The following is an 18,476-nucleotide window of genomic DNA, read 5'->3' as shown; positions in this document are numbered from 1 at the left end:
ACTATGGGGCAAGGCCCTGAGGATATGTTGAAGCATGAAATGTTCTGAAAGAATTTGTGGGTTACTTCAGCAAAGAAGATCTACATGAAGGTTAATAGAAATAAGGTAACATTTACCTTATTATATGGGGCTGGGTAGATAGAAACTCTCAATAGAAAAGCTTCAATTACCTGTTATAGAACCACTGCTCTTTGCCTGATGGTGTTAAGAAAAAAGGGAGATCGCAGGGTAGAGGGTATAATTCTTCAGTGTGCCAGTGGGGAGAATGGGAGGCTGCCCTCATGGGTGCCAAGTGCTAGGAACCTAAATCAGGCCTTCTTTCCCTATGCCCATTCCTGCTTCCATCGTCTGCTTTCATTTTCTTCTAGAGAGGGCATTGACTTAATGCAGTATTAAATCCTGAATCTGAGAGACGTAATGGCAGAAAGGCCCAACTTCATCATTTCTTTCCTAACATAATTAGTATTCAGAGTCATACATGATCATAAATAATAGGAGGATAACATGTCTGATTAAAGGGTGCTTTTGTTCCTACGTTAGCATAAGGATTCTCTGCCATTTTGCCATTTTACAGTTACTTTTTAAAGAAAAAAAAACAAAAAAATTTCTTTTCTTTTTTTTTTGAGACAGAGTCTCGCCCTGTCGCCCAGGCTGGAGTGCAGTGGCACAATCTCGGCTCGCTGCAACCTCTACCTCCTAGGTTCGAGCAATTCTTGTGCCTCAGCCTCCCAAGTAGCTGGGATTACACATGCCCACCATCACGCCTGGCTAATTTTTGTATTTTTACTAGAGACGGGGTTTTGCCATGTTGCCCAGGCTGTCTCAAACTCCCAATCTCAGGCAATCCACCCACCTCGGCCTCCCAAAGTGTTACGATTACAGGCATGAGCCACCACATCCGGCTGCAAAAATTTTTTAAAAAGTAATTTTTCTTAAGCTGTATCATCCCAGTTGCTCACTGTTTTTGTTGAGTTATTCTTTAAGATTTTTAAACAGTTTTTGTTGCTGTTTATATTAACTTTTAGCTTTATTTTATAGAATAAAACGAGGAGCAGTTATGAGTCTGAAACAGTTTAATGGGTTTCAACAGGACATGTGACAAGTCATAAGCCAGCAAACTTCATGGTTCTCTTCATGAGCCTTGAGACAATGCAATAAAGTTCTGATTCCCAGGAATAGTTTTTGGGAGACTGGAGGTTATGTATCAGGGGATTAATAAATAACCCTCAAATTTATGTTCCATGGAATGCATAACTAGCCAAATTTCTTTTCCAGCAACAGACTGAACATTCAAAGCAGACTTTGTATGCCGTGGCAAAACCACAGTCTGTCTGAGACAGTAGTCGGTAGATTTTTATGTAAACATAAATTGCTTTCTTCAATAGAGCGTTTAAAGCTGAGGGCCTGCCTAAGCACTGTGTATATTAGGGTCCCATGGTCCTTGTCAGGAATATGGGTTTCACCAGTGTTCTTGGTCCAAGTTTTTCATTCCAAACCTGGACAATTGCTGGCTCTATGCCATCCACAGGCTGGAAGCCTGTTCTGCTGGCTGATAAGTGTCCTGGTCTGAGAAATGCTCAGAGCAGGATGCACAGCACAGTATCCATCTGTTGTGGTTCTTTAGTTTGCCTTGGTGACTTCACTCGTCTGATCGGGGCAACTTTGAAATGGATGGTAATTCTGTGTTTCTTCACTTCTTAGGAAAGACCAGAACCTGTTGTCTCCAGTGAACTGCTGGTATTTGCTCCTGAACCAAGTAAGGAGAGAAAGCAAAGACCATGCAACCTTGAGTGACATCTATCTGAACAATGTGATTATGCGGTTCATGCAGATAAGTGAGGATTCTACCAGGATGTTTAAAAAGGTACACTCCATAAATCCTGCCATAGTGTGCTTTCCGATAACTGCCTTGCCTATAACCAGGACTGAGAACGGTATCTGAAAAATTAGGTGAATGAATGAATCCTTTAGAGACACAGAATAAACGGTTAAAAATTAGATGAATGGATGTTTTTAAGACACGGAATAAAGAGTTAAAAATTAGGCTGGGCGTGGTAGCTCATGCCTGTAATCCCAGCACTTTGGGAGGCCGAGGCGGGTGGATCATGAGGCCAAGAGATCGAGACCATCCTGGCCAACATAGTGAAACTCCGTCTCTACTAAAAACACAAAAATTAGCTGGGCGTGGTGGCGCTTGCCTGTAGTCCCAGCTACTTGGGAGGCTGAGGCGGGAGAATTGCTTGAACCCGGGAGGCGGAGGTTGCAGTGAGCCGAGATCGCGCCACTGCACTCCAGCCTGGGCGACAGAGTGAGACTCCGACACAAACAAACAAACAAAAAAAAGAGTTAAAAATTAGATGAATAAATCTTTTAAAAATACAGAATATAAAGTTAGGTATAAGGCATACTTACAGAGTTATAAGTCAGTGAATCTATGAGCTACACAATGTGAACAAAAATTTTGAAATAAGATGTTCCTGCAAATTGTACCTCTGCCCAGGAACGGACTACCTGTACTCACGAAAAATCAGACCAGAGGGTAAATGCCTTGAATTCTTTGTTTGGGGCTCACACATGGTGAGAAACTTGTGAAGAACAAGATTATTACATGTGTTGCTCTCTTGAGAAGATGTTAGCACAGTCTTTCTTAGTTCACCAGACCAGCAGCAGAGGCTGTGAGAGAGCGACATGAAGAAAATTTCACAGGGCACAGAAAATTCCATCCCTTTACACACCAGCAAGCTTCCTCCTTCCCAAATCCATTAAAAAACAAGAACTGGGCTTTGAGGTTTTCTCATCATTGTTACTAATCTCAGCCAACTCTCAGCAGTTTTTTTGTTGTGTGGACATTTTTGCTGAGCACAAATAATAAAATGGGACCATTTCCTGTGCAGAGAATGCAGCTACTTGCCCAGTACGACTAGCGTTCATTTTTATGCTTGTAAGATGAGAGTTTTCCTCCACCCCCTCAGCTTTGTATTAGGAATATTGATGTCTGTACCTATACCTTTACCTCTATTCAGTAAGTAATTATTAGTTTCAGAAAGTAGGAGGGAGAAAAACCACTCTGTAGATTAATGACATATTTATGTTTCAAAGAGGCTCTTTAAAACAAAGACATAGTGTTAAGCAGGCCAGCTGGAAAATTTCTTACTCTTGTTTGATGTATCCACATTAGATTTGATTTCTGACCTAGAAAGGGAATTTAGCAAGCTCTAAGTCACCTTATGCTCCATTAAATAGAAAAAAAATATTTCAAACAAAGGAGAAACTTTAAAAATTGAAACTAAGGAACATATAATTTAAGAAGAGATAGAGAAATATCCTATGCATCTTAAATAGTAGAGTTTTAAAAAAATAATTTAGACAGAGCTGTAAAAGTGCAATAATTTTCTTCTATATGAGCTCTTTATGCAGAGACCTCATTTGGTTCAGCAGGTTTTTCTGAGCATCTCCTATGGGCAGGAGACTATGATGACAGGTGCTGAAAAGGCTACAAAGATGAAGAAAATCTAGTCCTGGTGCTGTGCTCAAGGAGGTCACAATTTATCCAAATTTGTATGGCACTATATAATGCTTCTTATTCAGACAGGGCCTCTAGGACCAGTACCTCTACTGAGTTCATTTATTTATCCATTCAGCAAAGCATCTTTAAAATGCCTGGCTAGGGGAGCAGGGCTAAAAGACATGTCCCTGCCTGCAAGGAGCTCATTACAGTAATTAACAGTTACTACGCTAAATGGAACTGGAAGGCTGGAGATCTTAACTCTACCTGGGGGATGAGGAAATTCTTCACAGAGAGGGGAACACTTGAAGTGAGACTTGTAGGAGAAGGAGGCATTCATCAAACAGAAGGACAATGAGCTATTCCAGGAAAGGAGAGCATGAGCATGTACAGGGAAAGGAAAGAGTTTGATATGATTGGACCAGGGATCGTATGGGAGTGGGTGATGGGATGTGAAGCTAGAAAGGACGGTCATGTAAGAAGGGACTTTGTATGTCTTGCTAAAATGTGAGGATGTGTATTTTGTAAGTCAAAGTCAAGGGCTGGATAAAGTTGATAAAAACCTAGGGCTAAGAGTCAAACAGATTTGGATTTGAATCCCAGCCCTTCTGCATACTTGCTTTGTGATCTTGGGAGATCATTCCAGAGACTCGAGAGCAGGCTCTCCATTCTTGAGGATGCAAGAAAGGCAAAATTGGGCAGAAGGAGAGGCTGCACCTGTGAGTGCTCTGGGGCTGGCATGGCCTTTGGAGTGATCTCATATCCAGGCAAGGAGACTTGGCCTTTGTTTTGGGGAGGGATTAAGTAATCGTGGAGTGAGGCAGCTCCCTTTGGTGGAGGGTAATTCCCAGAGAGGGATCAGCTGTGAGTTTCAACAGCTAGCAGCCAGTATTCCCAGTAGTTGGAGGAATGAGTTGCTGGCTCTTGAGGAATGGCCTGGAGAATGCACAGTAAATACACACACACACACACACGTGCAGAGAGAGACAGAGACAGAGAGACAGACAAAAACAAACAGATATGTCTGCTTGCTTGCTACCAGGAGTTCTCTTCTTATCCAGATTTTCTGGTTCTCAAAGAATTTCATCCTTGGAAACTGCCTATTTACAGTGGATTCCTGGTTACTTTGGCATTTAGTAGGGGGAATGCTCTATGCTTCCTGAATAGCTTTCTCCTTCCCAACCACTGCCGACCACTTGGAAGGGTAACAGGTCATTACAATTACAGTTGCGAAGTTCTGCCTTCCTCGAGCGAACACAGCAGACTACACATCTTACCTTCCCATCTGTGTTATTGCTGGAAGAGGAAAGAACAAGAGAGGCAAAGGACACAAGGGAGAAATCAGAGTTTACAGAGGAGTAAGATCAACCCCTAGGACACATTTGTCATCTGAAAGAATAGGAAGCCAGAATCTATATCTACCAACTCCAAAGAATTCCAAGTCCCTTTAGATTAGAAAGCAAGACTAGTCTTTCCTGCCTTTTTTTTTTTTTTGTACCCATTTATGCCTGAGGTTGCAATTTTTTTAATTTTTACAATTAGAAATTGGCAATGACCTTGACCAGCAAGCTACAAATTACTCCCACATGCTTAGCATTCCAGTAGTGGAACACTAGGCATAAATGGGTTTTAATCACTGATCTTCCTCTTTTCTAGCTCTTCTTCCATTGTTATGGCTCTAGGTCAGATGCCTATTTTCTATCAAAACAGAAAGAAATTATTAGTGTGAATCTGAAGCAGCCTTTAGAACTGCTGTGGAGTCATTAGTGAGCATAATGCTTGTTTTCCTTGGGGAGAAGATTTTGAGACTTCCTCATGTTTCAATAATATCCCCATGTCTATATGGAGATCCAAGTAAATGCTGTGTGCCTGATAGTTTTGGCCTCTTAAACAGCCGTATCTTATACAATTTAGTCAATGACAAAAAAATCATGTTACCCAAATTATTCTGTCTGATAAGGTATTTGGAGCAGGTAATTTCAGGAATTTTTTTTTGTCTAAATGGATATAGTAATCAAGAAGACACTTGTAGAAATAATTCCATGCAGAGTTATAGGGAACAGCTTCAAGACTTAAATCTTAATTACATCAGAACCAGTTATAGACATAGTTGCCTAAACTCGAAAGTTTTCAACAGGTAAAAAAAAAAAAAAAAAAAAAGTGAAGCATTTTAAAAACAACAATATTCAACTATTCAAATACTGATTATTTTAGATTTATTCCTTTAATATTCTAAATGAAGCCCATTGGTCAAAATAACAGTGATTCAGCTTTTAGGTTCTGAAATCAGATATTCTGGGTATGAATCCTGGCTTTGCCACTGTTGGGAGCTGTGTGAACTTGGGAATATTTGTAAATAAGCCTCAGTTTCTGCAGCTATAAAGTGGATATAGTAATCTACTCCAGATAGTCGTTTAGAGGATTCACGAATTATATATGGAAAGCCACTTAGCCTAGTGTCTGGACTTAATAAGTCCTGGTAACTTTTATCTAATATCTTTATTATTATCTATATTATAAGCACTTATTCTATATACCTACAATAATTATATAATGTGAGATTATACCAAATATTATACCAAATGTATCCTCATTCTAAGGAGAGTATAGAGTTTTCACAATGATGTGAAAAACCCTTCCAGAGAATCAATTTTATTTACTACTTGTTATGAAGTTCCAAACAATATTTGTAAGCAAACAGTGATAAGTGCCCTCACCACAGCATTGTTTGTGGCTAAATTAAAAGTTTTGTCCTCACCTTTGAACATTTAGTGGGAAATCAGGGAGTGTCCAAGTGAATGCACAAGCTGGCCAAGACTCCATGCCTCTCAAATCCCCCACAGCCGTTTCACATGGAGAGCCTTACCTTTGAGGCTGAATTGATTTCTTCATTCAACAAGAGTTATTTAATTCCAGACCTTCTACTAGATGTAGACAATGTAAACACGGACAGGAGAGTACTCTGCTTTTAACCTCTTAAGTTCTGCTTAGCTATTTTAAGAGAAGGTCAGAATTTGGAGCTCCTACTACACAAGGGCTTGTTTCATTCTCAACCCTCACTTGTTTCCCAAAGAACCAGGGCTGATGTGCCTCTTGCCCTGTTCTTCAGCTCTGCCTTCTGCAGTCATGAGCTTTTGCTTCCTTCTTTCCATTACTCATGCTGAAACAGAGTGCTCTGCATCTGGTTTGGTTCTGCAGCCAGAAAATGTGCAGTTCATATGCTACACATAAAAATGTAATTAATGTCATCTGTCACAGTTGCAGGACAGGCTATACAGCCAGCTTGCAATAATCACTTTATTTAAGCACCTAATCACAAGGTGTTATTTACCAATTTTAAGAACGTTAATAGAAGTATGTAGTTCGGAGGTATACCATCAAATGGTGGCATTTGAATATGTTAGGTTATCTCTATGGGTTTTAAGTTACTTTGAAATCTGTCATTTCCCCAAAGATTGTTTTAAAATCATTAATATGTTTTTATCCTTCCTTGGTTTACATAAATACATGTACAATATAATTCATTTTGTTTCTTCACCAGTAATGGTATCTGTAAGCTGCCACTTACTGAGTTTTAGCTATGTGCCAAGCACTGTACTCTACATTTTCATAAATTAGTTCACATATCCTCACAGCTGCCCAGTGAACAGGTATTATATCCACACTTCAGGGATAAGGAAACAAAATGCTCAGGAGTGTAAATTGCAGCATCAGGCTGACTAGCATGTATTCTTGTCTTTGCCCATATGTCTTAGATAGTTCATAGCTGCTATGTACTCTGTTGGTATTTTTTGGTGGTAGAGATGTCACCCAATGCACAGGGTCAGAAATTTCTGAGAAATAGGACACTATGGTTCTTGTCCTAGTCATTTCTTATGAAAAGACTGAAGAATGATATTCTGGGAAGAGGCACGACATTTGTCAATCATCCAAGTTATAGGGAGGGATTCAAAGCAGCAGAAACTGACCCAAAGCCAGTGAGAATAACCCTTTTTTGGCATAAGTGCCATAGGTTTTCAGAGTCAGACTCACAGAAATTCAGTTGACTCACTTTAGGTATTGCTGATTGTGTGGCTTAATCTGAAAGAAAGGAGAGGTTACTAGTAAGATTCATACTTATTTTTTATTTTGATCAAAGACAGCCATATTCTATTTAAATACCCCAACATGAAAAAAAAAGCAAAGATATTTTATGGAAGAGAAAATCTGTAGTTTCAAATACACCATTTAAAATAGGTTAATATTCAAACATGTTTTAGTAGAAGTTGATGAAAGATACCACTTGACTACAGATCTCTAAGGCTCTGACCTTGTTTTTTTTAAAAAAAAAGGCCCATAAGTTAAAAGCATCTGAAAACTACCAATCTCTATATATGAAAAAAGAACCTATTTCTCTTTGAATATAAATATATATATATAGATTGTAGAAATTTAGAAAACGCTATAAATATAAAAAGAAATAATAATTACCCATATTAAGACTACCTGCTTTTAAATTTTAGGCTCTATCTTTTCACTATTTATATGTGTATACATATACTTAAATATGTATGTATATATTTTACAGAATTGAGATTTCATTCTATATGGCTTGGAAAGGTGCCATTTTCATGTAGCATATTCTTAGCATTTCTCACATCTGGAAATAGGCTGCCTCGTGACTACATAGTATTTTGCTATGTGCATGGCCATGTTAGTTTCTGTTGTTAGACATTTAAATCTATGATTTTTTTTCTTATGCTACATTTTTTGAAGTAGAATTATCAAGTCAGAGGGTGGCCTTTGAATTTTGTTAGAATTTCATGTCTTGAATTAAATTCTTACTGTTTGCTTTTCTGGAGTAATGATGGTCATGGTTGTCATGTACAAACAAGTCATATATTCACTGAAAAATTAATTGACTTTTATTAGCAGTAAGCTACCACATATAATTTAGTATACTTATATAACAGTAGTAAATAATATAACAAGAAGAACTTTTCCAAAGCATTTTAGTGCAGTGTTGCAGAAGAATTAAATGGTATTCCGGTGGCCTCAAGGGGCAGCTTAATTATTGATAGAGCCTGGATAAATAAGAATAGTTCAAGCTAACACTGCTAGCTGGTTCTCTTCGGTTTTGTCAACCCTATGACTAACTTTTTTTTTTTTTTTTTAAGAAATAAGCCAAAACTAAACTATCATTTTTTGCAATGATGTAATTTTCTGAAATATTTTAGAAAATATTTTTAATTTGTATATATAAATTGCTTATCAGGATGGCAAGCACATAATAAGTGCTCTCTGAATAGCAATTATTGGTGCTGCTGTTCTTGGAGTTACATTGTTGCCTTTATTATTTAGTAACAACAGAATATGTGGGATTGGCCTGGCTTTAATATAACAAGAGGAAGTACTGAATACTGAAGGCAACTGTAACACAACGGTAAGTATTTGAGTATCTAAACACAGAAAAGGTACAATACAATTACAGTATGCAAGATAAAAAATGATACACCTGCGTAGGGCAGCGCCATTCTAATCTTATGGGACCACCGTCATTGAGTACAATAACATGCTATACAGGATTGTAGCCTAAGAGCAGTAGATTATACCATATAGAACAGGTATATAGTAGTCTATACCATCTGGATTTGTGTAAGTACACTCTATGATGGTCACACAACGATGAAATCGCCTAATGATGCATTCCTTAGAATATGTCTCTGTGGTTAAGTAATGCCTGCCTGTACTTGAACTCATAATTACATTGAGATAAGTGGTCAAGGAATACTTGAAAACTTATTTTTTAGCTAAAATTAAAATCCAGAAGGGTAAATTGTTTTAAATGGATATCTCTAAGTTACTTTTATTTTCTTCTGTTTGCTTATCTGTAGTTTTTGATTTTACACAATGAACATGTTGTATAATAAAACACACAATAAAACAGTTATTTTTTGTAAACTGAAATCTGAAGGAAAAGTTTGGTCCAGGTATACCAGTGTTTGTTTGCTGTAAAGGAGTGGGAAAACTCTATCCAGTAAATAATTCATCCCCAAATACTGCTTATTAATGGAGAATCTGCCTATTCTCTGGGTCCAATTGAAAATTACACTTGGATTATGCACTCTTAAGATGGTTCAAATAGGAACACATGAAATCTGAGGACTTCTGACTATGACAGCAGATTCTACATGGGCTCCAACCACCTTACTTCCCAAAGTATCTGTTAAATGACCAATCGAATACATAAATAGGAAAAACTGGAATAATTATTTCGACTTCACGCAGAGCCTATCACTCTTTTGCCCAAATCTTCTAATGACTCTCACCACACTCAGAGCAAAAGTCTACATCCCCACCTCCCTTCCCCAGCTTTATTCTTCTTTATAGCACTTATCCCTTTGCGACATACTATATATTTACTTAATTATTTGTTGACTTTCTGTCCCCTCAATTCCAGTGTAAGTTCCTACGGGAAGAGACCTTCGTGTTGTTCACTAAAACAATGACTGGCACAAAGTAGGTGCTCAGTAAATATTTATTGAATGAATAAGTAATGAATAAAGATGTACTTCTGCATTAGAAACCAAAGACAGTGGCATTTACGTAACAGAAGTTTCAAGGCATTTCAGCAAGACTCAGCATTAGCAAGGCTATGTTTAAGCAACACTATAATGTACAACCTACTTCCTGAGAGAAAGAAATCAGAGTGCGTCCTAGTAGTAACCTACCTTCACAAGTCAGCTAGGAGGACTGATGATGCTCATCACTGGAGCATCCTCTCTGTTCTATCACAGATTGGTAGCCTTGGGACCGTGGCATTAAAAAGCACCACACTTTGCTCTAAGCAACCATAGGCACCATGAAATTCACCGGAAGGTTCGCATGGCACAGATTCCCACCTAACTCTCCCAACTGAAAATTGCTCTTAGGCTTATTCATATTCTTTTTCATCATTCCTTGAGATATTTGGAAATCCAGTCTACATAAAAATTACTCAAGAACTGTCACTCAAAATCAAGCTCAGCTTCCCATTTGACTCTTAAGACAATATCAGGCAAGCATGAACTTCCTTAGACAGATAATTATGCACATACTTACAGGGATAAGTATGAATAAACAGAGAAGAATACATAGTTCCTCTAAATACATGTTATAGTTTATTCATTCATTCTTCACTAAGTACTTGTTGAAGCTTTCTTTGTCTCAGGCATTTGTCAAGATGTTGGGGATACAGCAGTAACCAACACAGGCCTTCTCCTTGCCCCTTGGATCTTACAGTGGGAGAGTACAGACAATTACAATCTTAATTACAGAACAGCATGTTAATTGTACAGTAAGGGGAGAAGCCCCTTACTTCTTATGACTTGGAGATGAGGAAAGCTGCAATTTGAATCAGTTATTAAGAGTTAGCTGGAAAATGGTGGTAAAGGAGCAGAAAACTCTTCCAGGAAGAAACAGCATGTGTGAAGAACCACATGCCGTGAGAGATTTCATGGAGGAAAAGGGTGTTCTTTGTAGGTGACTCAAAGAATGGGAGAGGGCAGATGGCAAGAGAGATGAATGGAGAAATAAGAAGGAGTTGAAATTAAAGGCCATGTTGAGGAGTTCGAATTTATCCTAAGAGCAACGGAAAGCCATTCACAGATTTAAACACGATAGTGATGTGATCCACTTTCAGTGTGCCTGGAGTGTGGAGAGTGGATTGAAAGGTAATAAGACAGAAAGTCTCAGTTTGCAGCTCTTGGAACTAATCCAGATGAGAGATGAGGATGCTCTTCCTTGGTTTTGGCAGTAGAAACAGAGGAGCAGGTGGATTCGAGTGGTCTGTTGGAGATAGAATATGTAGGCCTGGGTAATTGATTGGCTGGGTGGGAGAGGAGAGAGATGTAGAGGGAGCAATCAGAGGTGACACCCAGGCTTGGGCAGTTGTCAGGGTGATAGGCGTCATATGAGAGGAGAAGGCTCGGGACACAGAGGCTGTGATGGGAAAGGGATTATGGAAAACATGGTGTTTACTTTTGGGTGTGCCTGTGGATAACTGGGTAGAGAAGCCCCATAAGCAGACCAAGAACTTCAGGAGAGATCAAGACTAGAGAGTTGGGAATCTTCCACCTTTGGCAGGTCATTAAAATCTTGGGAGTAGCTGAGATAAACCAGGGAGAATATATAGAGTGTAGAGGGAAGAGTAAGAAAAACTTGCAGCAAAACTAGGAATTAAAGGATGAGAAGAAGAAATGTATCCTATAAAATGACTGAGAAGGATCAGCCAGAGAGGTGAGAAGAAACACAGGTCAGTGAGGTGTCTGGAAAGCTAAGTGAAGAAAGTGCTGCTAGGAGGGAGTGGTCAATATGCAAAGGTCCATGATGTCCACTGAACTGAGCAGCAAAGGGTCATTGGTTATCTCTGTAAGAGCAGTCTGGGCAGAATGGCAGATGTTGAGCGAGCAAGTTAGGACAGCAAATGTGGACAGTATTGTCTAGAAATTTGCCTGTAAAGAGGAGGAAAGATAAGGGAAGTATTTGAAGAAGAACATTGGTCAAGAAAGGTAGTGGTGTGTGTGTGTGTGTGTGTGTGTGTCTGTGTGTGTGTCTGTGTGTGTGTGTGTGTGTGTGTGGAAAAAAACAGGATGTTAGGACAAACTAGTTTAAAATGTGGAGGAGGGCCAGGCCTGGTGGCTCATGCCTGTAATCCCAGTGCTTTGGGAGGCCGAGGCGGGAGGATCACTTGAAACCAGGAGTTCAAGACCAGCATAGGCAACATAGCAAGACATGATTTCTGAAGAAAAAAATACCTAAAAGTTAGCCAGCCATGATGATGTGCACCTCTACTCCCAACTGCTGAGGAGCCGGAGGCGGGAGGATTGCTTGAGCCCAGGTGTTCAAGGCTACAGTAAGCAATGAACACACCACTGCACTCCAGCCTGGGCGTCAGAGTGACACCCTGTCTAAAAAAGTCCAAAAATAATATGTTGAGGAAAAGGAGCCACAAAAAGGGAAGCTTGACATGTTAGGAAAGAACAGGTATAATTGATTGATCCAAGACTCTGCCAAGGGGGCAGGTAATGGGACCCAAAGGACAGGCAAAGGGATTAGCCTCTGGCAAAAGACTGTATTTGGAGATGAAAGAAGAGTTGCTATGGACGCGGGATTCCCTATTCCTGTTTCTTTGTGAAGTTAGAAGTGATAACATCTCATAAGCAAGAGGAGAAGAAAGAATGGTCTATTGGGAAAATAAGGTTTGAGAAAAAGTAGAAAAGATTTCAACCAACCCTTGGAGGGACTGAGAATTAAAAATAAAAGAAATATGATATGAAAAAGAATCCCCACTTGAGAAAATACCACAATATGAAAATAAAATATGAGTTTTCAAACAAACTTGCTGAAAAGACACACACACGCACACACACACACACACACACACACACACACACACACGTACTACTTTCAAGCCTCAAGCTTGCATGACGTCTACCCAGCATTCCATAAAAACATCCTCTTTTCAAAAAGAACACAGATTAGGTCTTACATATAATATTAAATGTCAGAAAACAATGGAGCAAAACCTGCAAGGACAATTGAAGGAAAGTTACAACTCCAAAATTCTAGATACAACCAAGTTGTTACTCATTTTAAAAAGCAACTGAAGAGCAATCTTAAATCTGTAGTGTACTTTCCTGAATACACACTTAGTTTGGGTAGATTGTGTGCAAAGTTAGCATTTTCCTTTTATCAACTCCTGAAGTATTTCTTGCCCACAGTGACTTTGGGCTTGTCCATATGACTTGCTTTGGTCAATGGGACAATGGTAAATGTGAAGCAAGCAGATACTTGAAAAGTGCTTCCACATTGTGGCCTGCCCTCTTTTGATGTTTTTGGACATGTAACATGTTATCAAGTCCTAGCTAGCTTGCTGGATGAGGCACAAGACTACATGGAAGGCAACTGAAGCCTCCTAAGTGACAGCCAGCCAAATATTACACATATAATGAGGACATCTTAGATTATCCAATTGCCATCTGACCCCAGCTGATTGCAAATGCAAGAAAGAACACAGCCAAGCCAGCTCAGAACAGAAGAATCTCCCAGCTGGCCCACAGAATCCTGAGTTAAGTAAAGTGTTGCTTAAAGCCACTAAATTTGGATGTTTTGTTGCACAGCAAAAGTTAAATGATACACTAGGTAAAGACCTGTGCCCTCCCCAAAAGGTAGATGAAATCAAAAGATAAAAATAGGTTTTGGGTAAATTGACCAAGTATACTCCACCATGCCTTTCCCACTGAAGGCATTTTTAAAAACACTGAATACCTGCAGCAGTTTAAAAACTGAAAATTAGATAGTAGCAGGTAGTTAGGAGAAGAAGACCAGATTTTTAAAATTCCATCAAATTGGCATTATGTTTTCCACTGCTTTTCCTTCAGTATCCTCCAGCCTAAATGCAAGGCAGCTAGAAACCTGGAAGTAGACATTGGACTTACATAAACATAGAGGGCTGTAGGAGAAGCTGTTAGCTGTGACACAAAAAGCAGAAAAGGGAAAATAAAGATGATCCCAAATTTTTCATTTTTCTCGCTACTTCCTCATGCCCCAGTCACCAGACAATCCCAAAATGGCAACAGCAGCAGTGACACCAGCAGAGGCCTACAACTACCTACAACTCTGAAATAGAGAAACTTTCCTCCCTGATCAGAGGAGCTGTGATCCAAGAGGGTGGGGCAACAACCTGTTGTTTTATTTTCTGTCTGTCCTGCTGCCACTTGGCCTCAGATGTGGACACAGTCATAAGGAGTGTTTAGTAGATTAGAATAACTAAAGCCCCAACTTTCCAGTTAGAGCAATGAAAAGGGGAGCCCTAGGAACCAAAAAGTACTGGGGAGATTTCAGAAGGGGTAAAGATTAAGAAAGCAACACCATAAAGTTCTTTATGAACTGCTGAATCCCTAAGCTATACATTAATGGGACTAATCCTAGACACAAACCTACCAAAGACTTCGAGAATTGAACTATAGAATAGGAGCATTGTGTGAGTTCCAGAGAGGCCACTTTGTGGTGCATCTGCAGGACAGGTACAAATAGCACTGCAAAGGTGTTGGAAACAATTAACAATAGGATACTGGTCAGAATTTGTATTCTGAATCCAACCAGATTGATTTTGTGATAGAATAAAATTATCAGAATTCTGTATATGGTTTAAACAAGATTTGGAGTTTCATAATATTCAGAATATCCAGAATACAATCCAAAATTACTCAGCATACAAAGAACCAGGTAAACTTCAACTTCCCTGAGTAAAAAAATTGATAAACATCAAATTCTGAGATGACACAGATGTTTGAATTATCTAACAAAGGTCTAGGGGTGTGTGTGTGTGTGTGTGTGTGTGTGTGTGTGTGTGTGTGTTGTGTGTGTGTGAGAGAGAGAGAGAAAGAGAAAGAAAGGAAGAAAGGGAGGGAGGGAGGGAGAAAGGAAGGGTCTCACTCTGTTGCCCAGGCTGGAGTGCAGTGGCTCAGTCATGGCTCACTGTAGCCTTGAACTCTCCAGGCTCAGGTGATCCTCCCACCTCAGCCTCCCAAGTAGCTGGGACTACAGGCGTACACCACCATGCCCAGCTAATTTTTGTTATTTTTTTGGAGATGGGGTTTCACCATGTTGCCCAGGCTGGTCTTGAACTCCTAGGCTCAAGTGATCTGCCCACTTTGGCCTCCTGAAGTGCTGGGATTACAGGCATGAGGCATTGTGCCTGGCCACAAAGACTTTTAAAGCAACCACGATAAAAATGTTCCAAGAAGTAAGGGTGAATACTCTTGAAATGAATGGAAAGCCAGGAAGTTTCAGCAAAAAAAAAAAAAAAAAGAAAGTATAAATGGAAATTTGAGAACTGAAAAATGCTGTAACTAAAACAACAACAAAAATTCATTAGATAGACTCAATATCAGAATGGAGATAACAGAGGGAAAAATCAGTGTATATGAAGGTAGATTAACAGATACTACCTGGTCTGAACAACAGAGAGAAAAAATATTTTTTAAAAAATGAACAGAACCTCAGGGACTTTGGGAATGATACCCAAATGTCTAACATTTGTGTCATCAGAGGTCTTGAAGGAGAGGAGAAAGAGTGTGGGGCATAAAAATAAAACTAGTTGAAAAATAATTGCAATAAAATTTCCCAAATTTGGCAAATGACATAAACCTACACATTCAAGAAGCTCAGCAAAACCAAACTAGATGAACCCAAAGGAGTCCATACCTACACACATCATAATAAAACTGAAAACTAAAGACAAAGAAAAAAATATTGAAAGCAGCCAGTGAAAAATGAAATATTATTTTGGGGGGAACATTAATTCAAATGGCTGTGAGACTCTCACCCCACTAACTGCTAGCAGCACCTCACAGGTTGTGACAACCAAAAATGTCTTCAGACAAGCCAAGTGTCATCTGGGGGCAAAATTGTCCCCAGCTGAGAAACATTGATGTAAGTTAATTGAGTCTTCCATCCTAGTTTTTTTTTAAAGAAATATTCCAGTTTGGCTTGTTTTCTCATCTTAGGGTTTGCAAGTCCAAATTCAATAAACAAACATGGGGTAGGTCAGAAGGCACCCAGTCCCTCATGTCCCATGAAAAAGGAATTTAAAAATATTGTTCAGTACCAGGTTTATTCCATTTCAGTTATTTATAAAAGATGAGCACTTAATAAAGTTCTTATTCTTTTTTTGTTTTTGTTTTCGCTTGAGACAGAGTCTCGCTCTGTCACCAGGCTGGAGTGCAGTGGCGTGGTCTCAGCTCCCTGCAGCTTCCACCTTCCGAGTTCAAGCAATTCTCCTGCCTCAGCCTCCCAAGTGGCTGGGACTACAGGCGCCCGCCACCACACCCAGCTAATTTTTTGTATTTTTAGTAGAGACAGGGTTTCACCATGTTGGCCAAGATGGTCTTGATCTCCTGACCTCGTGATCCGCCCACCTCGGCCTCCCAAAGTGCTGGGAATACAGACGTGAGCCACCGCGCTCGGCCCAATAAAGTTCATTTTCAAAGAGGCATAGACACATTGAATCCTTACGCATTCTTCTCATCTGAGAAAGAAGATGCTGCTTTAAGAAAGACACTGATGAGGAGAGAACATTCCTACCATATGTTGAGGTGTCTGCAGTTGAGTCAACAAATTCTAAAGCAACGTTAAGAACAGTATTCTGGTTGCTAGCCAACTTTCTTACCAGTTGCAGACTATGTTTCATACCACATGGTAGAGATTCTAAAAGATTTTTCAGCAGCTGTAAGAAATGCCATATTGGGGGAGATTGCACATATAGCAAATATTTGAATTAAGAAACACTTGTGATACCTTGGAATATATCAACCTAAAAATACGCATTTGCAGAAGAGATACCGAATATGGCTGTCAGATTTATTTCAGTACCATTTAAATCTCAGAAGAAAAAAAAATTATTGTGAGTGAAGCAGTTAAATAGGAACAAGAAAATTTACCAACTAGATACTTTGTATGATTCACCTAGAAGCCTATAAAAAAGGAAAGATCTTGACACTGGATACATGAACTATTTAGATTGAGAAAAAATAATGTTCAATAATTAGCAGTAAATAAACACAAGCACTATTCTACTTTTTAAACGTTAACAGTTTCAAATGAACACATGGAACCATAATTGGCTAATGTGCTGGCTTGAATAAACATGTCCATAAAAGTTTTATCTTAGCTGGGCACATTGGTTCACACCTGTAATCCCTGCACTTTGAGAAGCCAAGGTGGGAGGATTGCTTGAGGCCAGGAGTTCACACCAGCCTGGGCAACATAGCAAGACCCCCATTTTACAAAAATAAAAATTAAAAAATAGCTGGACATGGTGGTGTACGTCTGTAGCCCCACCTACTTGGGAGGCAGAGGCAGGAGGCTTATTTGAGCCCAAGAATTCAAGGCTGCAGTGAGCTATGATTGCACCACTGCACTGCAGCCTAGGAGACAGAGCAAGATCCTCTTAAAAATAAATAAATAAATAAATAAAAGTTTTAACTCTTTAGCTCCAAAGATGGAGATTGCACAGATCTACTGTTATGATCAACTTTTATTATTTAACAAGATCTAATCGCTCTACCGAAGAAGTCATGACAAATCCATAGTAATTTATACTTCTCTTCCCTTTTTTTTTTTTCTGAAACCTAACTTTACTGAAATCAGCTTTTTCCCACAACAGAATAGGCATTATATTTCTTTATTTATTCAACAAACCTCTATTGATAACCTTTATGTGATAGGCACAGTGGTGGCTACTACGGTCACAAAAGTGAGTAAGACACAAATCTTCAACTGGTACCCCCATAGGAACTTAGACTCTAGTAAGGAAAGGAACTATAGACATAAAAATTACATTACAAATTAGTAACTGCTCTTAGATAGATAGGACCTAAGACCATGAGAGCACAAAGGATTGGGTAAAGCATTCTGGCTGGAAGAAAGGCCTCACAGAGAGAGTGACATTTAATCAAGCTCTTAAACTTGGTGGGGTTTTACAAAGGAACTGGGGGAAGTACATTCTTCCATACTGGCAGACCAGCAAGGACAAGGCTCTGAATTTCTGATCCAGCCTAGCACACATCTAGGAAATGAAGCTAGAGAAAGATAGAGTAGATAAGATACCTGGTGGCCCCTTAACAGCAATGAGTTTTAAAGATGAATCAGGCCACTTCTGTGCCTAGAGCAAATGCTCATATCTCTTACCCAGCTGGCTGGTGTTAGGAGTGTAGCCTATGGCGTGATGAAGGATAAACAGTGAGTAACAGCTGTCTGAGGTCTAGAGAGGCAGGCTGTGGAGGGCACAAGAATTTGAATCTCAGTTTGAGGAATTGGTATGTTGTTATCTAAGCAATTAAGGATGCTAAGAGAGTTTTAAAGCAGATATATGACTTAATCAGCTTTGTGAAGCATTTGAAAGCATTGGAATGGGAAGAAACATGTCTAGGGGAACCTGATGAGGAAG

General features: G+C 39.3%; 1 protein-coding gene across 2 annotated transcripts in view; it reads left to right on the top strand.

The window, feature by feature from the left end:
- The window catches only part of SRGAP1 (SLIT-ROBO Rho GTPase activating protein 1), a 307,235-nt gene that overhangs the window by 161,726 nt on the left and 127,033 nt on the right, over positions 1–18,476 (top strand). For both annotated transcript variants that reach the window (XM_012510512.2, XM_003252727.4), the window contains exon 3: positions 1,702–1,864. In XM_012510512.2, the coding sequence (XP_012365966.2) occupies positions 1,702–1,864 (163 nt within the window). The remainder of the gene's footprint in view (positions 1–1,701; positions 1,865–18,476) is intronic.

The sequence above is a fragment of the Nomascus leucogenys genome, chromosome 11 (genome assembly GCF_006542625.1).
Source record: "Nomascus leucogenys isolate Asia chromosome 11, Asia_NLE_v1, whole genome shotgun sequence".
Classification (NCBI taxonomy): domain Eukaryota; kingdom Metazoa; phylum Chordata; class Mammalia; order Primates; family Hylobatidae; genus Nomascus; species Nomascus leucogenys.
Note: the sequence above shows the minus strand (reverse complement) of the source record. Positions and strands in the feature narration are given on the sequence as shown.